Raw genomic sequence first — 24,992 nt, 5'->3', positions numbered from 1 at the left:
AAATCAAAGAAATTGTTGGAGAGTTATAGATGTTCATAGCAACTGTAGCTATAATAAACACATGCAGTATATATTTTCCAAGCTATTTTGTATGGGTGAAAAGCTGAAGCTGGCGTTTTGTACGAACAATTCAACTTAATCACTGAAAATTTATTTCCTAGTTAGCATGGATTACCAGCGTAGCATGAAGTCGTACACCTTGGCTTAAGTACATCTGGTTGTGAAGCCTTGGTTAAAACTGGGAAAGGATTTAAATTGGATCTAGACACCTTGAATGAATTATTTCAGATGTCACATTTATTGTGATGCCTCCATGGCAATATTTACATCTATGTTATCACTTATATTGGTTTCAAAATATGCTGGATGCTTTAGGGAGCAAATAAAAGACAAGAACAGTATGAATGCCCCCACCACCACACACACACACACACACACACAATTTTAATTGCACACATAGTACAAAATATGACTATAGTAAATAAAACAGGAAGGAGAATCCTGACTGATCAGGTGGTGCAGATCTGCAGGTTTGAACAGCACAGAGCTTAGGCATACAAGTCTCTGGGTGATTGCATTAGTTTTGTTTTAAAGTCTTAATAGATGAAAAGGGACAAGTGACTTTTGCGGAGGAATTTCCATGAGAGGAGGATAGAGACTTGAGTGAGGATGAGGAAAGTGTTCCTTTCACTGACAAGGATCCAAACGTATTAAACTGCTAGAAAGAAAATCCAATAGTTGCAGTTAATGTGTATATGGACAGCCTGGGGATAGGACACATTCAGGATCTGTGCAGAAATTAGATAGGGTCTGGATGAACCAAGTTTGGGACTTGATGTTCAAGCAAAGTGCTGAGCCTCTGAATAAAAGAGGTAGGGCTGTTTCATGGGGTCTGGTCTTCCACCCACTTTCAGGTGTAGCCCTCACTACTCTATGTATTCCTATTTCAGTCACAGATGGATAATTAAAAATAGTATTGCTGCTGAAAATTCGGAGACTAGGTAAAAGATCTGACTTTTAAAAGTGTCATGGTGTGTCTGTTGGACTTGTGTTTTATTGTGGTTACTTTCAGTAATTCCTTTTTTATTGCAATAGCCAGAAATCCCTTTTTAAAAGAGAAAGGTGATATATTATTGCTCAGCTCCTGGAAACAGGGTTTTAAAATACGCAACAACTGAGAATTTGCACCATTTGTTTGTAGTATTAGTCTTCAAAGACATCCTCAGCAGGCAGTCATTTTAACTTTAGGACCTGTCTGAATTAAATAAGAGAGCTTTGTAGATGGTCGCGGCTGATGGAAGTAAGGAAGGCCTGGCCTGGCCCACCTCTGGCACCAGTACCACCCTGGAGGAGCATGGGGTTGGTTTTCTAGTTGGTTTCTATCCTTGACCCTGGACATGGATGGAGGAGGGCTGGGGGCATACAGCCTCTGACACCGAGTATGCTCAAAGAAGGCTTCCCCTTCTTTGTTTCTCTCCTAACTCTTGCTTCCCATCCTCTCCAAACATTTTTTGTGGCCTTTCCTTAACAGCTGGGCAGTCTTTTGCTGTCCTTTGCAGGCTGGAAAATGGACTTTGGGTTGTGACTGCACTCCTTGCCTTATACCACTCTGTGAAAACAAAACTCAGTGAGAAAGCCAGAAAGGGGTTAATAAGGAAAAACAGAAGGTTGCAGATTGAGGTATAGTTGGAAAGACTGGGAGAATAAATACTTTTGCAAATCCCGTGTCCCATGTGGTTGGGATGTGTGCATTTTTAAAGAAGAGTTGAAGGAGCAGTGTTAATGGATCCATAGTTGTGATGGATGGGACACGATTGCGTAGGAGATTTAAGGAGAAGCAGAATCTGTCCCTGAGAGGACATCCTCCAGCCTTGACAGGTTCTAGTTTGGTGGGGGTAGGGCTGCTGCATAGGTCTGGATTACTCTCCTTGTGCAGAATTTGGAAGATCCAGACTGTCCGTGTACACATGGGTATTTAGGGGCTCTTGGTGAAGAAACTTCATTCACTGAAATTCCTCCCTCCACTGGGGTTTTACTGCTTGTCTTAAAAAAGTGTCTTGAATTCCACCTGCCAAAAAGAGTTTGTTTTACTTTGTGCTGAATTTCTAACAGGAAAAACAAAACAAAACAAAACAAAACAACTTTCCTGCCGAATTACGGCCAAATGAGACCAGGTGGACAAAGGTTGAGAGCAAAGTATGTAAAGCCTGGGCAGCAGGTTGGGTACTGGAGCACAGAGAGCAGGTTGTCCAAGGTCACTGCTGCTCTTATGGCACAGCTCGGAGCTGGACTCAGGAGCTCAGGTTTTAGTCCATTACCTCTCTCCAACATGCAATCCCTGTCTCACAACTTGAGCAACGGAGGCAGAGAAACCTTGCTTTTGCAATGTGCATACATTTAATGGCTCTGGTTTCAGAATGGAGAGGAAAGGCGATGTGTTGAAGGTTACACAGCCAGTCCAGTGGCAGAGGCTGAAAAGGACCCAACTCCACCGCTGGGGTGGCAGTTCCCTTGCTTGCCCTGTCTCTCCAGGGTGAAGATGTATGTTTCTTGTCGGTACTTTCTTAATCCAAGAACATGAACTATGAGTACCCCTGAAAATTGGGGCAGAACTTGTTTGTGCTTGCAAGTGTGCATGCGTGTGCAACGTGCGTGCTCAGACATTGTGCGTGAACAGGTTCTCAATTATTTTCCTGTTTGAATCACTGAGCCTGCTGTCTTGATGTACTGTCAGTTTTGCTTTCTGCCCTTTGGAATAAAGTTCAAAATATTAAAGAAATAACACACGATATATTAGGAGCTAGAATAGTCATAGCGCCCAAGGGGAAAAGAGGGTGGTGAATAATCTGTCTTAAAAATACCCAGAAAAAAAACCTTAGCTACTCCTAACCAAACTCTGTGGTGGTGCACTTGTAAAGGGCACTCTTCTGAATTCTGTTTCTTAGGGTTGCTGGTTGTCCTGTGGGGAGAAGTAAGTCCCTCCTGGAAAGCAGCATGCAAGCTCTTTGGTCACGCTCTGGACATGGGTGCGGGGGACGTGTGGTCACGTTTATTCTTCTGAGCATTACCCTGGGCTAAGTGCTGAGGCAATTAAATTGGAATTAATTGTTGATAATTATTTAAAATCAAACGTTGCTTCCTGGTTTAGGAGCTGAAGCAGCTCTAAGCAGATATATTTTTAAATGTCACTTTTCTGGTTTTATTAGTTCACGTGGACACTGGTAAGCGCTGGAGGAACAGCCCCAGGTTCTGCCCGCCCGTCCTCAGTGCTGGGGTGCTGAGCTGTGGGCAGGGGTGGTGCTGGCAGATGCTTGGAGTCACAGTGTGACCTTGGTCAGAATCCCAAACTTTGCCAAATTTGGGCCACGGGGCTCCACAGTTCTGGTCCAACAGGGGACCATGTTAATAGGGTGTAAAAAAAATAAATAATAATAATAATTAAAAAAAGGATATTAAATAGAAGAATCAGCCTCCTCCCTCTCCCCAAATCTGTTAGTTTGTATTCTGTATCACAATAAAAAACAGCTGGGGCACGTGTGACTGATACAGGGCAGGTTTGGGATGAATTTAAGATAAATGAGATGCCCATTGCACTTATTTAACAATTCTAACGCATAAAATGCTTTTGGGCGCAGCTAGCAGCTCCTCATCTGCAATCAGGGCAAAGCAAAAGATACAGTGGCAAATTCTGCAGTTTGTAGTCCTGACACAGGCAAAACCTCCTCTTACAGCAAATGAGACTTTTTTGCTTTTGTTGTGGCAAGCGAGAATTTCAGATCAGAATTAATAGAAATAATAGAGTAAAACTACAGCTTCAGAAGTCCTTCAGGACATGCAGCAAGCCCCAGTGATTCGGACTGGGTGAAGTTGTCAAAGGTTGCTCTGCTCTCCAGAGCCTGGCAATAGCTCCACTGAAATGTGATGCCATTGGTTTTCAGCAAAGGTTTCTTTCTGCAGGGCTGCAAACAGAGATCAGCTGCTACTGTGTATACACAACTAGGGAGCAAATCAACCAGCACATTTAAGCAGCCTTTTTAACCCCGAGACTTTCCAAGATTTCTTCTTCACACAGGAAGTTTCCTTTATATTGTCAGATTTAGCACTTTGCTCATGTAATGAGATCAGAGCTAGGATCACTGCTGCACAGTAGAAAGACTTCCTTAAGACATTTGTCCTTGAAACTGCACCAAACTCTTGGAAGAACCCAGAACCTGTAAGTATGTATGCTATAGGCAGCAATAGCACAGAGCAAAGCTGCAATCAACCATTATACAATATCCGATTAGCAGTGCAGTAGGGTTTTTTTTTCAGATGTTATGTTACATTCATTTTCAATTTGTTCTAAGGAAACAAATCAATTCGGGCTTCTGATACAGTGACTTTGCAGTAGATGAGCTAGTAATATGTTTGATTTAACTATTTGTTGCTCTCATGTAGCTTGTGGGACAATTATTGTAGCCATCAAACCGTGGAGAACTTTTCTTATGTTTTTAGGCATTTTAAATGATTTTGGTATCCATTGTGCAAATAAGTTTTCTCTTTGCTTTCTGATTTTGGCAACCCCACCCTATGACAAACTATAAATAACAGGGCAAATGGAATTAGCGTGCATTATTCTTAGGTAGCAATAAAATACATTTATTTTTGCGGCTTAATTTACTCATTAGCAATGTTCCAGTGTTGGGGTATTTTTTGTCTTAATTGAATTCTACTCAAAGCTGTCTGTTTTGTGTTTTACTATCCTGTATGTGTATGTTTAAGTTACTTTGCTGGGACTGCAGTCTGGTTAAACCTGTATTTAAGCACTATTTATATTCTGAGCACATTTCTGGTAAAATAAGTGTTTGAGATTTTTTTTTAAAGCCTCTAAACAGTATAGTTTTATTAGCAGTGAGCACCAGAGAAGGCACAACATGGATGAATGTCAGATGTAGACCACGGAACCAAGTCCTCCGTGCACTAAGTCAGAGCCGAACCTGTCCACTTTTGCGACTACAACTAATAAAAGCCTGGAGCTCCCTTTCAATAAATTTTTAATATGCAACAATCCTTATGTTTATAAGATTAATTTCTCCCAGGTTAGCCTGATTGATGGCTGGATTGTGGTTTCTTAAGAGCTTTCTCCACGAAACCCCCCAGAAGAGCTGCATTCCATTTAACTAGTGAATGTAAAAACTGGTAACCATGGATTCAGCCACCACTAACTGTCGAGAGCAATGACTTGTTGTAAACAATACAAATGAGCCAGGATAGCAGAAGCAACCAGACATGAAATGATTTTAATAGAAATTACGGTAAAGGTCATGTGATACTGTATCGGCTTGAATTCAGTGTTAAAGGGAAAGTATTTCAGTTTTGCAGGTTTGATTTAAATTGTGCGTCTCCACGAGCTTCATGTTTGCGTGAGACCCACAGAAGGGAAAATGAAGCAGCCCTTTGGAAATGCCTGTGCTTAATTGCACGTTACGGCTTAGGCCCTGATCCCAAAAATGTACGAGTAACTGTAATCAGTGGGATTATTCGCGTGCATAAAATTAAGTACTCGTGTAAGTGTTTGTAGGATCAAGGCCTTTTTAGGTAAGTTAGAAAGGGGAAAAAAAATATGTATTCTAAGGAAATAATAACCTGTCACTAACGATAAATCATAGAAATGCGAGTCTTTGTGCTGTTGTGTGGTTTGGTTGGAAATTGTTTGCTTGTTTTGATAACAGGAAAACAAGTTATATTTATCCGTTCGTTTTCAAATGTTATGACTTTCATTTCTCATCCACCATTCCTTAAATCCTCTTCCTAATTTATAGCCTCTCTCTTTTGGATAACTGGTACACCGGAGTGTCAGCTATTATAATACAGCATGATGATAGGCACATGCAGATCGCATGAGCAGTCGTGTGTCCTATCTCAAGAATTTCCATCCCTACAAAATCTTTGCTGACTCCCAGCTGTCACATGGCTGTCACTCACAAATTCTAACCATAACCAAATCCTTTTCCGTGTGCATGCACTATTCAAGCCTTGCTACGTCCATGTGTACGCAGGCACAAATGTCCCTGCACTTTCTCTGTGTAAATTGGGCTCTCCCCAAGCCTGCTGCATTCCATTAATATTTCTTCATTAATTTGTTCTTGGGTGCAACTTCCCTGTCATGCCTCTGCTAACCACACGCTCTTTTCAGAAGGAACCTGGAAAAATAATAGCAGTTGGTCAGAAATGCAAACAAAAATAACTTTGTGCTTTGTTTAATATAACAGTTCAAATCAGTATGAATCTAAATTCATGACTTCCACAGTCCCCTAAACTGCTCCAGAATTTTAACTCTTAATGTTCCATAGGCAGAATCGTCACCTTGCAGCATATTGACCTAAGTGTTTGCGTATTTGCTTTTCATAACACTTACATTATTTGAAAAATTAGCACTAGGTCTAGTCATAGACTGTTTAAAACCAAAAGTATTTTAAATAATTTTTTATCAGTCTGTTCAAGCTGGCCAGCCTCTGTCAAGCTTAGGCTGCAACTGAAAACATGCCAGTAGATACAGGACAAATCTTGCTTTCCTTGTTCTGAGATGACTTGTCAAAATGGGTGGGTTTGCTTGTATGAGTCAGAAAGGTAAGATTTAGTTTATACATAGATTAACAGCAGGTCACTCACTTCATACAGGCAAAAATAGACTGACTTCTACTGAGAAAAAATAAAATAAATAAATAAATAACACCCACAACTTTGAAAAGTGAGGGGAAGGAAAGCTCTTGAACAGGAATATATGAAAAAAAAAGCCAAATTACAAAATATTTTCTATTGTTTGTTTATGTCATTGTTAACAGTGTATTGGGGGTGGTGACAGAGTGGACATTGCTATAAATTAGACCTATAACTATACTAAATTTTTACCAAAAAGGTAAAGAAGGTGAATTGATGGAAAAGGTACCATCTTAACTTTGCATACACAGCACAGCAGGGATCCAGAACTGAAAATAACATGTTGATGAAAGCAGTGAGACTTGAGACCAATATCGAAGTGACCTGGGGAAAGTACACTGGGCTCTTTACCATGGGATCATTATGAACTCTTAATAATTCTTGCACCCCTTGAAAAACAGGTGGGGGAAGTAAGGATCAGTGCGCCTGGCAGAAGAAACCAGGCTTCAATCTGGAAAAATAGTGAAGTATTCAGGAAGGAAGGATCGCACACTGCTTCCATGAACTTTGCTGGTATGGGACATTGGGTGGTTTTCCTTTGCTCAAAGTATCTTTGGCATCATTGCAATCTGTGACATACGTGCTTGTTTACTCTCACGTATTTTGCATCAAATACTGATTTTGTAATGTAAAACTTTCAGCAGCTAGTGGATGAGCTCCCAGAACTCTTTCCCCATCCGCAGGTAGGAAGAACTGGGAGGCAAGTCCCCGTTCCTCTCACAGTTTATGAAGTTCAGGTGTTGTGTTGGTGAGTGCCTGCAGAACACTTAGACCAGAATTCGCATTTGAAGCAAAGGATTTGAATCCCAAAAATAGAGACCCTAGTATTTCACTTGAAGTCTCAGTGAATGCAGTAAGGCAAATGTTGCAATGCTAGGTGGAAATATTTGGGGACTAGCAGAAATACATACTATTAAAATAATTGGTAATAATTAATTGTAATGTCCCTTATAAACACAGTAAGACAAAATAATATAAAGTTGTATTTTATGTTTGTAATCCTAATCTATGATTTTTATTTAAAGACTGCTTTTATCAATTAGATAGCTTTTAGGCATGGAAATATCACATCAACCATTCTGTCAACAAAATTCAAGTGGTGCAGGAGATAGAGATTAAACTGGTGTTTAGGCCTGCTCAAACTTTACTTCATTGTTGAAAATGCCAGTGGTGGTGCAGGTAAGTGAGAAATAATATGGGAGTTCATGTCAGGTGGACTCCTGGCTATCAAGAACTGGACTGAAACTACTGAATTTCATGAAGCATAGCAAACTATTTGGTCACTGAGTGACAGAACATTGTTCTTTAAATTATTAACTCTGTGTAAGCAGTACAGTGTTTTTCTAAATTTCCATTGGTTTCTAGTTTTACTTCTTAGCTGATGTGGGTAAGTGAAGCTTTTTGAGGACTCAGTCTTTTGGACATTTCCAAGTATACTTCTTCCCATGGATTATCAAAGTCCTATGATTTATGGGTTATAAAGTTCTCCAGGTCAGGAAAACTTTTGTGGGGAGTAAAGAGAAGACTGTGTTCAGAATCAGGTAGATGAACTTGTCATTACATTTACGTGACTAAAACACATCTTTCATTATTCTGCATTATTCCTTTGTACAGAATAAGGTTGTTCTTTGTGTATTTTAGTTTTAACAGAGCTAGACTGTCATTGACCATGAGCTTTTGCATGCGTAGACTCTCTTCTTCCTGGCAGGGCTTTAGGCCCAGATCCACAAAAGGATTAGATGCTTTAAGTGGGACTTAAGTGGGATTTAGGCATTGAAAGGCCAAACTGAGATCCTCGATATCCCCGCTGAACTGCCACCTAACCTTAGAAGATGCCTAACCTATTTGAGTGTCTACATTTTCAATATCCAGCTTTCCCAGGTGGCCAGAGATCTGCTTTGGATGTTCTCAAGCACTTCCATCCTGACAAGGTTGAGCCTCTCTGCTCCCATCTTTTCCCCCGTGTCCTGGCAGACTTCAGAAAGCACGAGCTCCTCTTGCAAAATGGTGGCTCTCTGTGTGTGATGTATCCCACTTTTTCCAATTGTCCTTCTAGGGAAGGACTCTTCACAAAGTTTATTTCAGGAGCAGCCTGGGAACCTTGAAAAAGATGTCAAAATGGAGAAATCTGAGTGTTGCTGTATAAGCATATAGGTCCTAGAGTAGAGGTGAGACTTCAGATGCAGCGTAGCCTTCTGGCAGTCTTGGACTGTTCCCTGCTTGGTGATGGCCACTCATGAATTTGCTGCCATGAGACTCAGGAGCAGCTAACAGGGCTGAGGGCTCATTTGTACAGTCAGAGCCTCTAAAAGTTGGGTACTGGGATGTAAAATTATTACTGCACCTAGAGGCTTCCTTGGAGAATGCAGGCCTTTGTATTTTGTAACAGCAGTTGTGAGTGTAGAACTTGTTCAGACTCTTCTGTGAGGAGTCACACAGGATTGCACCTGTCAGTGCTACGTGGCAGATTTTAATTTTTCTGAAAAGTACACTTGTTAGGGTGTTCTGCGTGCAATCCCAGAAATAATAATCACTTTTTAGGACTGCAGTCTCAAGAATTTCCTCGAGCCGTGGCTGGACTGATAGCTGTCTCGCTTTGCAGAGGCAAAAGCAAATAATGTCTCGTTAGTAGCTGACTAAGTGGTCCTGTGCCATCACTTATTTCTTAGCTGTACTCCTGACATTTTGTGTGTTCTTACCCATGTCTGTTGTTTGTTTAAATCCTGCTCAGTTCCTTGATTTATCAGTTTTCTGTAGACTTTTGTTCGAGTAGTCCCAAATGCTATCCCATTTCAAATAGATGCAACCTTATCAGCAAATAGTCTTTAATCAATAACCTTAACTCTTTCCCCTAATTCTGCATAGACTCTTTTTGACATTGTATTTTTTTTAAATCTTGTATATAATTTAAAAATATCTGTGAGGGGACGGTATTTAGGAAATCTGGTAGAATTTCTTCTGAATCATTTAATCTCTTTAGCCAAAAGATGTATAGGGGCTTGCTCTTCCTTTTTCTCCATGTTAATAGATATGAGCATTTTTCTTTTTCCCTTTTTCCTTTTTCTTTTTCCTAAAAAACAGTACTTTTTCTTGGGGAAGTTCCGAGTTTTCTAATTTGTCGAAGATAGCTGGACTACTTATAACCTTAATATTATTTATTGCTATTTCAATTTATGTGCATGTGCAATCTGATAAACTGCAATGCAGAGCCTAAAAAATATATTTTTTACACAGGTATAGCCTAGAAACTATGCATTTAGATGTACTCTTTGAAAAACTGGAAACTGCAATCACAAAAATCCTATATGCAGTGCACAAACTTAACATCTAATAATGATTGTTATGCATATTTCTTACAAGAACATGTCATGCTTATATTTAGGTAGATAAAATCTGCAGGACTGTCTATGATAATGACATCTTAATAGCTAAGAGTATTATTTATGTATTTTTAAAACTAATACAGGGAGATCTGTAATGGAGTATGTGTTAAACCATCCTGTAACTTTCAATCCAGTAGCTTTGTGTTTTCAGTATAGCATGCTTGAATAATGACACATTTATTTTAGTATAATGCATATAAACATTGGCTCCTAGGCACATCTTTCATAATTTCAATTGTATTTTTGAATTATTTGTCATATAATCCCACTATGGTATTTCAAGGACAAACAGATTCATAAAGTTTGTCAGTTTGTGAGTGTTTCTGGTTTGCTGTTTTACCTCTTTCACTGCAGAAGATTTGCTCCTGGACTTCCCTGAAGACACCAGCATACTACATAGAGCACAAGTTAGATATAGCATAGTAAGGTAATATAAAGAAACCTATTGCTGTCCAATTGCAGGAGGGAGCTGGTATTGTGAGTGTTAAATCATAATACATAATGAATGTATGACTATTATATGTAACCAATTTTAGGTATAGGAAGTTCAGCAAATATATTGTGTCTTGGTGGTTGCCAGATCACTTGCATGTTTACTAAATCCTATATACAGCACTTCCGTTTGCTGGGTTACTCATAGAGCTTTTAATAGTCAACTTAATTTTAGTTAAGGTTCAGTTTAGTAACTCTTGCAATTAGTGGAAAATATCGCCAGCATTCATTTGGTAAACCATATTACTATGTTATGCATGTGCACAGTACATGCGGAGGTGAAAGATAACAGATCGATTCGTATGGATCCCGTAGTCACTGGCTTTTAAGGATAAATTATAGAACCTTTTAATTATTGGGGGTAATCTTGCAGAAAATTGAATCTTGAGTTTGCATGTGTGAGGAAGTTTGGTCTCCCTTGCTCACCATAGCTTCCTAATCCCGAAAGCAGCTCCATATACTTGGATCCCTGGTGACCTGTCAGCCTGTGCATTTCACATTGGTGCAGGTGAAATGCTGTTTCTGAGTAGGGCTTAAATACATCGTAAAAGCAAGAAGTCTTATTTTCAAGGCAAGGTTCTCAGCTTTGTAATGCTTTCTTGCTTCATCTCTGTGGAAACAGCTAGTCTGTTGCTTGACTCTTCTTGGACATTTTTGTGGTTTTTGTTTTATGGGTACAGGCAGAGAACTGCAGGTGAGACTTGAGCAAGCCAGGTAACATCCTGCAAAGTAAAGTACCAGGGGCAATAGCAGTAACTAAGAATTAACTTGGAAACAAAGTCAGAGGTACAACATGACAACAACCAAATGCGTCAAGAGGATTTTTTTTTTTTTTTTTTTTGGAGCAAATAGATTAAAGCATATCTGGTTGATGTTGCTGGAAAATGCAGGCCTGTATGTTCCCAAGGATGGATACTACACGGACAATTATAGCGGTGTCTGTGTCATGTTGTCAGAGGTCATATCTGAATTAGGATTTCTCAGATCCATAACTACTCCAAATACAGTTCCCTCTGACAAAGTCAGTAGGAATTGTGTAACGGAGGCAGAAAGGCATATGCAGTTTGTATCATAATTTGGCTTTTGCTCAGAAGTAGATGCTGGTTACTTTTGTGTGGACTGGACTTCAGGAGCGCATGTCTCCCAGTACAGCAAGCCCAGGATCCTCTCTGTTGGGCTGCCCCATCACAGCCCAAGTCAATCAATGTCTTGAGAATGTCTTGTGGGCTCAGGGTCCTGCCCCAGTTAGAAATACACTGATGTAATCAAAGCTAATAATATTCTTTGCCATATACACCTCGTGTAGAGAAAGTAAGGCTGGCAATAGGCTCCTGTCAAGCTGCATGAAGAACAGGCAGCTGAGAGCTCTGATTTATAGGAGGTTGTAGTTAAGTGAGGATCTTTACATATGAAATCATTCTTCAGCTGTATGGAAGAGCATACAGGATGATGTCTTAGCTTCACTGAGATCAGTGGGAATCTGTCTTAGTATCTCTGTATATTCTGTATACTCCTGTGGTGCTCTTCTTGCCGGTGACAGAAACCCCAGTGCAGATTTCAGCAGAATCCTCACTGTCACATTCAGTATGATCTTTACAGGATGGGTATTGATGCTAGTAATATTACAGGATAAAAAAAATACTGCAAAGGACAGGGGTTTTAAAGCTCTCTATTTTATGTGTTGACACTGCTTTTCATTTATTTATTTATTTATTTATTTATTTATTGTCAGGAAGGTTGTCATGTCGTGTGTCCCCCCCTCCCCAGTTTTCTCAGGCACAGGATACTAAAGATCAAGACCCTGGATGCTAATTGTAAGAGAACCTTACAAAGTATTGGTATTTTTCCTCTTTGGAGAACTGTTTATTTATAAAATATTTGAACTCCTTAATAGGAAGGAGCTGTAAGAAATTTCAGGCAGTTATTCCTCTTTGACAAAATCTGTATTTAGAATTCTGTTAGTCTCCTTTATTTATAACAGAACCTTTGAATATAATTTCCAAGTCGTTCAGCTATGGTAAGTGATGTGATAATGAGGACAGAGTATAGGTCACAAGTCTGCAAATATGTGTGAGGAGGTGGTGAGCTTAACTTACCAGGTGAAAGAAAGGTTAGTATAGCAACTGCGTGAACACTTCAAAGCATGCAGCTAGTTTGCTGCACTAACTTAATTATCCCCGCTATAGATATGTTTGATAAACATATCTGTAGCCCAGATTCTGTTACCTAGCAGTGGGAAATAGCAGAAGGCTTCTGTTTGTTTGCCAGTTGACTTGAAGCCTTCCTTTATCCTTCCTTGTGTTAGGTTTTTCAAGGACTTTCCTGCCTCTTTGCTCATTTGATGAAAAGAGACCTTTCTTTTTAATGGTGGAAAATATTGTAAGGTGGGAAATGGTGTGTCCTGATGGGGATGGATGTAAAATGTTAAAGTAAGTGTAATAAGGACTTCATCCTATTTTAATAAAATACTGCCTGAGCCAAGAAAAAAACAAACTTCTATCACTCCTACTGAATCAACTGCATTCTGGTGTCATCACTGCGTCTCATCAAGCATCTTGCATCCTCTGTGCAATACTACAGGGTGTTTTTGAGCATCCCAGCATTGTTGACTTTTTCCACAAACAGCGTGATCTGGAATGCAAAGGAGCGGGATTACCAGCAGTACCCATCACGCAGAAATGCGAGATGGTGCCCTGTTCTTTGACACTAAAATGTGGCCTGCTGTCGGCAAGCTGTGGACTTTAATAGGGAAAGACAGTAGGGAACTTCTGAGCTTTTTAGTCCTTCTGCTTCTGGAAAGTCTGTTACACAGTGAGGTACAGTTTTAAAATGTGGTCATTTTTAATACCCTCTCCCTTACGTCTGGCTGACAGATTGGGAGTGTGGAGGGTGGGAGGAGGCAAAACAGACAAGCTGAGAACACAGGATGTATACATACATTAAACTGGAGCAAAACAAAAATAAATAAACTTATGTGAACACAGAAGGGGTCTGTTTTAAGGCCAGTCTTAACTCCTGTTTTAGATGGCCTGTGGTGAAAATCATTAGCTAAAATGGATGCTATTTATGTCTCCTTTGAACTGAATTTATGCAAACTAACTCATTAGCCAGCAGTTCTAACTGGAGAGAACACACATTAAATTTTGGTAGATTTTTGTTCTGAGCAACGCTATTTTCATTGCAAACCTTAGAAATAAATAAATAAATAAGAGAGCTCTTTGATACGCACGCTTTTTCATACACAGTTTATATTGGTTAGCTCTCTTGTTCAGAAGCCCATAGGCACTGATGCATGCTGAATATCATTTGTTCAACAGTGACTTAAAAATCAGAAACGTAGTCCCAAGTCTGATTTATACATGTAAATCTGGAATTTATCCACTCTCTTTTGAGGTGTTGCTGTGTGTTTCCACTTCCAGAGCATGGATCAAAACTTTTCTGTTGACTGAGTAGTTTTCTGATTTGAGAATGTAGGTGAACACAGGTATGTTTTATGGGTTTGCATTGCATTCAGTATGCATTTTGATAGCTCACACCAAAAGTAAGGCTTTGGGCCTTTCAGATTTTTATTTGTTCCACTTTGGGCATTTGAATTTTGTGAAGAAGCTGTAGTTCTGTGATGATTTCTGCAAGGGGAAGAGTACTACTGACTCTTGCCTGTTTCTAATAAACTCTTCGTGGTTTTCTGCTGACTTCCTCTGTGATAATACAGTCGCTTTCATTTTGTGTTGACGATTAGTAAACCTTTTCATCCCTATATACATAGGGGAGAATAAAAGTTTCGACAAAAGGCATTTCTAGTTTGATTATTGTCTGTTTTTGCTACTGTAAAGAAAAGAGGAACACGTGAAGTATCACTTGTAAATGTAGTAGCAAATAGAGCAACATTGAGAGCAAAGTAGATACATCATGAGCTATTACTTTTAAACACAAAGTGTTTGAAACAAGGTATTAAAAGCAATCAGGGGATGGAAAAATTAGGAAAAAACTATTGTGTTGTGTGTATGCATCTTTGTGTGGCAACTAAAGGAGAACTGTGTATGTACCTGGAGGTAGTGAGGTAGTTGAATGGAAAAAGCAAGTGCCTGGGGGTCAGGAGCAGTGGGTTGCATTCTGGCTTTTCCCCTGTACTCACGCCTCTGCAAAATATTTTGAGATTTCTGGATGAAAAGCATTATAAAAGAGCTAAGTGTTATTTAAGCCTGCTTAGTTAGACAGTAGGCTTTAGTCTGTATTATTTTTTGATTTGTGTGTTACATGAATAGTGTGTGAAACTGCTAGGAGAGGCTTTTGTTCTTGCACACTGGCTCTTTCCTCTGGCCTCTATTTTTCTGGCTTAATCACACGTTCTTGGGTGGTAAGGCATGCAGCATCTATTTGCCGTAAGGAGGTGCATAAATAGCAAGGATATTGAACCATGAACAACAAATAATTTCATGGGCAGTATTCTGGAAGAATACAGACCTTCTTGGTGTGGTAGTGTGGGGAGTGGAGGAATAGACACTGTCCCATGGTAGTTCATATAACTGGTACTTTTTCAGTGTCCGGCAACGTCCTCCGTATCCCTTCTCCTAAAAGGCCATTTCTGTCCTCCCCAGACAGTGACAGGAGACTAATGGCTAGCTTCAGAGCTCCATCCATGGCAGACCTGTATTTATTGCTTTATTAGTATATGTGTCACATAAAAGCATAAACCCTAGGGCAGGACTTGCAAGCTTTCACCATCACAGAAGGATCTCTCTGTAGTGTGATGCAGTGGCTGCAGCAGACCCCCTCTTCTGTGCCGAATTGGGCACAGAAGACGCGTATGGCAGTTCAAGCAGCATTTGTTGCCCAGACACTTGCTTTATGCTCTCCTCTGGGCTCAGGGCAGCAGGCTGGGTTTCTCCATGTCAATATAAGGTGGCTTGCTTAGTGCAAGAAGTGTGCAGTGTAGCTGGGGAGCTTGGGCTCTAAAAAATAGTCTGTAAATGTGAGCACAGATTTCTAAAAACAAACGGATTGCTAATCTGGAAAAACTGTGTGTTTTGTGTTAAAGGAAGTCTTTGAGCCACAAATAGATGGAAGTTGGGAACAGTATTGTAGGGAATTGTCACTATATGCCTGCCCTGTGATCTTCACTAAGCATCTGCTGTTTGCTGCTGTCCCAAACCAGCCAGTAAGCTGAGGTGGACCCTTGCTTTCATCTGTGTTGGTCACTTCCCAAGGTCCAGCAGAACATGAATATGGATATGCATGTGTGCGTGTATTCAGCTGAGTGGGCATTGGAATTTCCATGGAATAGATGGCAGCAGGGACATGAGCTGCTTCTCTTCATAATCTCTCTTCTAACAGTTTCTCGTAGTGTTTTCTGCCTGTGTATGAAAATGCTGTTGACTGTTTCACATTTGGGATTCAAGCAAATTCAAAAACCTTGTTTCTCTTTTGTTGCTGTTTGTCTATCTTCTGCAGGGAGAATGTGAACTCCTGTAATTCTAGCCCTTTGTATTTGTTTGTGTTCACCAAGATGCTATGTTTTCTATTATTATTACTTTGTTTAATTCATTTCTCAACTAGTCCACAGCTGTAAAAATAAGGCTGGGTTGTGGAAAAAAAAAAAAAAAAAGAGATGAACTAAACACAATGTTAGTCTCCTGTCACAGCAAAAATTGAGACTAGGTGCTTGCAGTGTTAATGTTTCATGGGGCAGGGCTGAAACTTCTCTTAGGTGTGGAACATGACTGTATTGCCGTAGTGAGTGGCAGGATATTATTTTATCCCGAAACAGAGTGATTTCACCTGCTTGTTTTTAAGGGACTGTTCCATCTCTGGAGCCTAGGAGCTTCTCTAAAATGCTATCTAGTTAATTTGAAAGCAAAATTGTCTCAAAAATATATTTGTCTAGAGTTTCCATGCTGCCTACAAATGTTTGATGCATGATGGATTTATTTTTTTTTTTAATCAAGCACCTGCTTTCTTTGCCTAGCTCAGTTATGCAGCAAGGTTGTTTTTACAGTACTAAGAAGTGAGCAATATATTCCATATGCCACCGAGCTTTGTAAAGAATCTTGCTGATGACAATTTCACAGCTGCTGAGAAATAGGCCAACCCTTCCCCATAAAGAGACAGTAAGAAGAAGAATATCTATTCCATTGGGATTGGCCATGAGTCCTCCCCAACTTCTTCCCTCTTGAAGGAAAATGCTAACACTTCCGAACTATGTAACAACAGATGGTGTCAGAAACCAATTTCCATTGCAAAGCCATTTGGTCAGGAAGTATCAAAAAGTGTTTTGGAACTGTGAAAATGAATTCTTGGCTGCTGGGCTACCAATGAGAATGAGACACGAAGCAACTGCTGAACAAACCCAAGAGCCTGCTTGGGCCTGAAAGAAATGGCTATGACCAAGCGTTTTAGAAATTAAAGCCTTTACATATGTAGGGTCTAGATATCAGAAGTGTTATATGTGTTATAAAAATCAAGCTCTTAATTTCTGGTCACCGATTGCTTGACCAACTACCAAGAAAGCAGCCTTCAAAATATGCAGAATGACCTCCAGCTGAGACAAGCTTAATATAGCTCCTACTGGCTTAGTCAGGTGGAACCTTCCCTTTTGGCTCAGCCGATTTGCTGCCCACAGACCATGAAAGTCCCAGGGCTCTGTTAACATACAGGGACACAAAATTAATGCAGAAACAGCACAGGCCGCTCTACTGATGGGTTACATCTAGGAAGTTGTGTGCGTCCACAAGTTGCTGCACACAGCAGGTTCCCTTGGTGATTTCTGTAGCTGACCAAATGCGCCTCTTCAGAGAGAGAGCACTCTGAGAAATATAATGTGTTCCTTTTAGAAGTGCACTGTAGATGGGTCTGTCTGTGCCACAACTCTCTGAAATAAACATCAACATGTTTTTCCCTCCAGCATTCCCATTGTGAGTTTTAGCTGCTCATATAGCTCTGTAAGTTGAAAATGGTTTGATAGAACTTCCCATAGATGTGGGACATAATGATGCTTGGTGAGCTATCTTGTTTTATGTATTCTGTTAGAAATGTATACCAAATTATACAGTAATGTCATGTCACCAGAAACACAGAGCAGATGGAAGTATCTTTCCACATATTGACTCATGTTACTCTGATGAAAGGAATTTGTTTCTCTCCTTCTGTCAAGCCTGCTAGCCTCTGGCAAAGGATACAACCCTCAGTGAGAAGAACTTTACCAATAATGTTCAAGTGACCATCTGACTTAAATATATTATCGTTGGCTGATATAGTTAGTCTGCATCAACAAAAGATTGGGGGAGCCAATCCTGTTTGCTGTGTTTTGTGTAACATAGCTTAAACCAAAAATTGTTGTTCCAGGTTGAGGAGACCTTGGGGAATAAACCCTTGAGGAAGTAAGAGCTCAGTTTTTATAAGGAAACTGTACCAGCTTCAAGGCCCCAGTATCTGTTTGGGAAGGCTGACATCCTGGGCCCTTTGGAGGTTAATCCAAATAAAGCAAGAGGGCAAGAGTCAGGTCTCTGACATGTACTTCTCTGTGGAAAAATGGCACCCCCCAATATGGTTTGTATGTTCCATGCGTAAGCTACCAAAAGCACCATCTGCAAAACGCCAGCAAAATCCTGACAAATAAAATAGCTATAGATTTGCTGTGAGCAACTGAAAAACAGATTCCTTCTGTGTTTCTGTTTGTTGTGTGTGGTATTTGTCTTGATGAGAGTGCAGTTCTCTGATGGAAAGCATGTGAAACTGAACGCAAAAGGGAGCCAGGGTAATCATTAACTGACTCACCTTCTGGATGTGACAAGTAATGAACCAGTCTGAACTTGCCTGGAGCTTTCTTTGGGACAATACCCACAGGGGAAACCCTCATGCACTCAAGTGAAGCGTTATCAAATGGGCCCTCTATTTTCCCCAAATGCCAGCTCTTTTCTGTCTTGTCTCTAACCACCTGAGGACATATAACTGCTGATCTCAGCATCCTAGCCAACATTTGCATCTCGGGGCTTGAGTACAAGATAGTCAAATCCCAAACACAGGCTTTTTTTTTTTTTTTCTCAAAAAAAAAAAAAAAAAAAGGATGCTTTCTGTATGTTCGTTTTTTCCTACTAGTAAGCTCCCACAACCAGGGAAACATTTCATCTGCCCTCTCAGGGATTTTTGCATTTGCAAACCTCTTTAACCAGCATTTGGCTCTTTCCACTTTCTTACTTTGATTTGGATGACTGCCTGAAGCACCTGCTAATGGCCTGAAGCGTTCAAGCCGAAATTTGCAGTTTGCGTACCACACACACTCAGACTGTTAGTACCTGCCTTCTGGAGCACCTGCTACTCTATTTGGGCTGGAGAACCTGCTCTCTACATGCTCACAGAAGCACCCTTCACAAAACCTCTTTGGGTTTCTCCTGCTGTCTTCCATTCTCAGTCCGTGCCATACCCTGGGCCTCAGCTTTGCTGTGGCCTTCAAGGTAGCATCTATATTTTTGTGGTTGTTGTAATATCCAAATGAGGAGCAGAGGTTCCCTAGGTACAAAGGAACCAGACATGTTGCAAAGGTAAAACAGTCATGGTTGTGATCTTAAACATTTCACCGTAGAATGCCAGACTGTGCATGTTTATTTGTCAAAAAAGGTTTTATAGGGAAATATTGAAGTGGAGACGCTAATTGGACTGGGTGAGTGGAGCAGGGGTAGTTGGAAGCAGAAGCCAAACTGGAATTCAGTATTCAGAAAATGTAGGAAACAGCACTGCCATTTTACAGAGGAGGACCAAAAGAAGCCTGAGAGGCCTGAGGAGTGTTCCTCCCTTTCTCCTGCTCCTGCTGCCTTTTGTGTGTTTTACACATTTCCATGTGGATGCTTCTGATGCCTTAATATAGGGGAGGCTGTTAGATTTAGTTTATATGCTGTATTTCATGAGGAAATCCTCCTCCCTGGCAAGGGACAAGCCTCCTGGAAGATCAAAGTGCAGGATATCAGAGGGGATGTCTTCCAAGAGGGCATTTTTTTAATTTTACAGAAGCGTTATCTTTTCCCAGACTCAGTCTGTGCTGAGGTTGTCATTGACACGGACCTTCTTTTTCCAAAAAGTTGCTTGGTTTCTCCATTAGAACAATGATGTTAGCAGTTACAGAAGCCTAAATACTGGCTTCCTGCCTGGATATTTACTCCCAGGTTACCTGATGGTCCCTTTTCCAGACGGCTCATCCTTCTCTCTACTGTACTGTATTTACTCATTCAGTCACACCTACCTTACATGCTAGCACTGTGTGTGCTTTCCCATAGGAACTGCAAAATATCTCCCTGCATCCCAGTGCTGTGAACTTGTGCTCCTCTCCATCAGAGACATCTGCTCGTGTAGAACTGGGCAGGGCAAGGACTGATCTTTCCTCCTTGCTGTCATTGGGTTGCCTCAAAATAACACTAATTAATTTTGTGGAAAGGAGAGTTTAGTTTGTTCCTATGATGGGATTGCTCTTTGTGCAGCTCTCTTGCATGCTATATTTAGGTATGTTTTTTGGAACACCATGTGACCCGAATCAGATAACTTCTGAACTACTAATCATGTCTTTGACACTGACACCCTCCATGGCTTTGGGGCATTTTATGGTTGTTTTCTTATATCCACAATGAAAACAGGAGTGCTTATGTACCTTCTAAAAGCTGGTGCCAGGATTAACAGATACTTAAGACATTGGTTTTATCTAAATATAATTTTGTTATTTCTATTACAATTGTATTTTTATTGTTTCTTAGATGTTTAATTTCAGAAAATTATTCTTAACCATCCTAGTCTTCCTTAATGGATCCCTGTTTAACCATTTCAAGAGAAACAAAGAGTTTCTTCTGGGTTTGTAGATGGAAATAAGGCAGATAGAAAAGAACTGCCCTCATTTCCTGCCTCACACAAACTTTCTTCTTTTGTTTATTAGTTGGTCGATCCAAGTAGATTAAAATCCCCAAACATTGACCTGAACATTGACCCCTCATGTTAGCTGTATCCCTTTTCTTAAAAGGGGAAGTTAGTTATCTGCTTGTTTTTTTCCTGATTCTTCAAGTTATGCAGCCAGACTTGTATCCTGTCATCATCCACTGCACAAAGCCACTCGAGCCCTGGGGGCAGCCAAACCAGCTTTGGCTCCACATCATCATGGCTTGGGTTTGGAGCCTGTCATCCATGGCACAGCATCATCTCTTTGTTGCTCATGTCCATAATTGCCACTTCTCATGTCTTGGCTTCAGGGAGCTGGGGTATCGGCATTTTTTCATCTTCAACTTTTTGCCCTGATCCCTTAAAGTCTTTTGATAGGCAACTGGATCAAAATGTCTTTTTGGTTTTCAGCAGTAGTGCAGGAGTATGGTTTCACCAGTTAGTCAGTCAGACAAAGAATAGGAGAAATTACAGAGATACTTTTCATCTTTTATGAAGCAGAAGACAAAGAAGAAGAGAATCTTTCTTTATTGGAAGGCAAATTTATGAATTTTAATTGTGAATACTAGCATTTTTTTCTTCTTCTTTCTTAAAAAAAAAAAATCTTCAAAATGAAATCCTTTGTCCAAGTGCTTATTCTTTTCCTCTTACAGTAGTAGTAAAAAGCAAAATGATACATACAACAAAGATCAGATTTGAGAAAAAAGCAGATAATGAAGTATCTGCCAGAGTGTAATGTGTCTGTCAGAGAGAAAAAAAAAAAAAAAAAAAAAAAAAAAAAAGAAAAAAACATTCTTGTATTTGAATCTCTGAAATGTAACTGCACCAGACTAGTTGGGGAAAATTTGTTTGAAGATGTATTACGTTCCACGATCAAATGGAAAAAATGGCACCTGTCATCATATTTAGAAAACAGCTGGGTAACATGGCGAAGTGCCATAGTCTCTTTTCACATGGCCTTTATGCTGAAACCATCCAAGCTCCATTCTCAGCAACTGGAGAAACCCTGTGCCTTTAAATGGTTACAGAAACATCTACTTAGGGGCCAGCTCTCATTGCAGCAAAGCCTGCTTCTGATGCTTCTAATTAGCAGTTAATGGATTATACTTTACTTTTATAACCAACCCAGCAGGCACTCTTCTATAGTATTTTTCAGCTATTTTTGGTAGAAGATATATGCATTTGTGCTGCTCTTTGTGCTGTCATTTTGAGCACAGAGAAAATATTAGGAATAAATCTCTATCAGAGATTATTTTAGCACTCAAATGCTTAATTTAAGTCCGATTAAACATTTGCTAAATGTATTTTCTTTTATCTAATGTCTTAGAAAAACAGTAATGTGTTAATTGCTCTATCTGATCTAGACTTTGATGCTGAATCTCCTAAATACATGCATTTTGTTAATTAAAATATTTATATACCTAATGAAAAGCCTTTTTTTTTTTTTTTTTTCAAAATTTGCAAACACAGCTCCGATATCTATTCATGTAGGAAAAAAGAAATGCTCATCCAGCTGAACACGGAACAGGTACATGCAGAAGCTTAGATGCTTCAGGAATTAGATGGGCTTGAAGAAACTAATGGCTTTTGTACTTAATTTGAGTTAAAATAGCAACAAGATTACTAGCGTTAAAGATTTTCATTGATGTATCTATGCATATATGCGTGTAGGTATATACACAATATATTTAGTATATACATGTATGTGCCAAATCTGGGCATATGCACGTATAGCTATGTTTAATAAATGCATTTACATAGGTATTATGATTCTAATATTTCACCCTCGGGGAATTAATTTTGGTGCCAGTTTCTAGCAGGAAACCCAGCTGCCTGTTGCTGCCTTTGAACCTGCTCTCTTCAGTCGGGCAACACTTCCAGTAGAACAAAGTCTGCCACAGGTTTGGCTGGGACAGGAGGGGGAGCTCGCACTGCACCAGCCAGGAGAGGGGAGGACAAGTTACCCAAGCCCAGGAAAAGAGGGGGAGCGACCACCAGCTGTTGTCAGAAGTAGGGGAGATGTGCCCTCACTCTGCTCCCACTTCTGTGGTCCCTCCACTGAAACGGAGAACTGGACTTCTCCATCCTGTCCTCATGTCAATAATAGGCTGTTATTGGTATCATTTGGTTCAAGCGGTAATTAATTCCACGTTATATCCATGGCTTGAAGCAAAGGAAACACAGGTTGCAAAGCTCCCCATGTGAAAGCGTGTTGGTGTTCCCATACTGACACAGCACACACTTTCTAACTACAAGGTAGGCACTAAACTGGTAAGGTCATGGTTGTTAAAGGCAGCGAGTTGCAAAATGCTATTTGGAAAAAATGCGGGAATTGGTATTATTTTTTACACAGGGAATACTGGAAAGGAAAGGAAGAAGGAAGAGTTGGGTAGTAGTATTCTGTGAAATAATACATGGCTTCTTGGAACTGCATTTTTTATCTTTGTACCAGAGGAGTGAAAGCTCCTAGGACACCACCAGTTTGGTGGCAGCATCCTGAGATCTGCATCAGCTCTGGTACCTTTTGCCCTCCCCAGCTTCATCCCTTGGCAGTTTGGGCCAGGGCAGTGTGAGCCTCATGTTGCAGTTGGTGAATTCATCAGGAAGAACTTCAGCCAGAAAAGTATGGCTCCTTTAAGCAGAGTTACCTGGTCGGACTTCTCGGAAGGTCAATGTGGGAAGTTCCCATAAAAAGCTGAACTTTCATGCTGGCAGTCAAGACAGATTAAGAATTTTTAAGAACACTTCTTTTTCTTCTTTTTAATTATATTAAATGCAGGAGAACTGTGAATAGGGTATTTTTAGATTGTGCATTCAAATATATACTATCATAGTATGACAGCAAATCAGAATTAAAATTCTTATCAAAATCCTTTTTTTTTTTTTTTAAGAAATGTACTGTAACTCATAGTGGAAAGTTTGAAGAGCACTATGTCATTCTGCATAGAAATTCTGCTCTTGCAACTAAATTAAACATCACTGGTTGCTCTCATTTAGATGAACCCTTTTGGAAGTTCTTTTTTTAAAGCCAGCGGATTGGACTTCTAATTTTAACTCCTATGGTTTATAATTAGAAACATTTCCAAACTTGTTTACAAACACCTGCACTTGACAGTGAGTGTCTGCAATTTTAGAAGGACTCACTTGTCACTTCCAGTGGGGGTTGAGAGGGCATCTGAGTTCTTTGTGTTCATACAGTCAGTTTCAGGACACTGGAACAAAAGCAGGTTTTTTAAAATAGGATTGCAAATATGCAATCTTTTGAGAGGGGGTTGCATGCAAATAGGTCTTAATAATGCCTTGTGGATTATTTCAAAGTCAGGAGGATTGGTGGTTAGTGGTCATTTGGAACAAGACTCGAATGAAGCTGGCATGCAAAGGAGAAATTCCAGTAACTAATTTTAGCAGTTTGGTCTTTATATTGGAGAAGATGGTGTACAGATTTTCTGTTTTTTTTGTTTTTTTTTTTTTTTTTCTCTTCTTTAAACATACTGCTTTTTTTTGCCAGCTGTCCTTCAGAAGTTATTCAGAACGAGTTTAAAATGACTTCAGGATACATCGTTGAGTTGGTTGTTTTTTCATATGAAGTTAGAAATAAGTTGCTAAACATATGAACATGCAGCGAAGCAAAAGAACATGGTTACCTTTGAGCTTGAGTGGGATGTGTGTTATACAAGTCTGGATGCAACTTCTTTGCAATAGGTGAATTCTCTGTTACTCATTGGAATATATATGGAATTAGCATTAAATCCAAGTGGTAGCCAAAATGTTCTATTAAAAAGTTCTGTGGCTCCTCATTATACTCTTTACACCCAATTTTAGCTGCATCACATAGGTTAACAGTGTTACTTATTAATTTCTAGTATAGTAGAAAAGCTTATCCTCACTAAAATTTCATGCTGTGTGGGAGGGTGGCAGGAAGAACACTGCAAATACGCTTCAAGGATATGGCAGTGCCAGTGGTAGGCTAAGTAGACTTGAGCGGTAGTGGCATAAGGTGTCCTATTGATTGCTTTATGCTCTTGTTGTTACTAATTAGTAGGTAAAACTCTGGTTAATTAGACCAGCCTGTTTGGCAGTTTTGTCCTCTACTGGGAACCATGGTCGATCTTAGAGAAACTGCAGGTACAGGGGAGGATTACGAGGCCACAGAGGAAAATGTTTTTTTTTTCTGGTTTCTGCTCTTTTGTTTTCCCAAAAGTACAGATTCCAATGAGGAATATATATCAGTGTCAAAGGATTATGCCCTCAGAGGTGCTTACTCTCTCTCAGTTTCACTGAGAGTTGATGCAAGTGGAAGAAGGCATTGGAATACCTTTGGGTAGGCATGGTCTTTGAAGTTAAATCTGAAGTCTGCAGCCTAGATTTTGTGCTTGACCCCTCTGCGGAGCACACAGCTTATACTCACTGGGGGGCTGTTCCAAAGCAATTGCTTACAAGTAAATAAACAGACAATTAAAGTAAGCATTTTGACTGCAATGTATAGGTCTGAAGAATAATCTTTTT

The 24,992-nt window shown here is 39.9% G+C and overlaps 1 protein-coding gene across 3 annotated transcripts in view; it reads left to right on the top strand.

Moving 5' to 3' along the window:
* Positions 1–24,992, top strand: part of ESRRG (estrogen related receptor gamma) — a 381,509-nt gene that overhangs the window by 4,616 nt on the left and 351,901 nt on the right. Inside the window, exon 1 of one of the 3 annotated variants that reach the window (XM_032184227.1) lies at positions 3,956–4,213. The exons of 1 other annotated variant lie outside the window; for it this stretch is intronic. In XM_032184227.1, coding sequence (XP_032040118.1) covers positions 4,116–4,213 — 98 coding nt within the window. In that variant the 5' untranslated portion in view covers positions 3,956–4,115. Of the gene's footprint in view, positions 1–3,955; positions 4,214–24,992 lie in introns of those variants that run through there. One more of the 3 variants, XM_032184233.1, reaches the window with a different exon arrangement.

This window comes from Aythya fuligula, chromosome 3 (genome assembly GCF_009819795.1).
Source record: "Aythya fuligula isolate bAytFul2 chromosome 3, bAytFul2.pri, whole genome shotgun sequence".
NCBI lineage: Eukaryota > Metazoa > Chordata > Aves > Anseriformes > Anatidae > Aythya > Aythya fuligula.
Note: the sequence above shows the minus strand (reverse complement) of the source record. Positions and strands in the feature narration are given on the sequence as shown.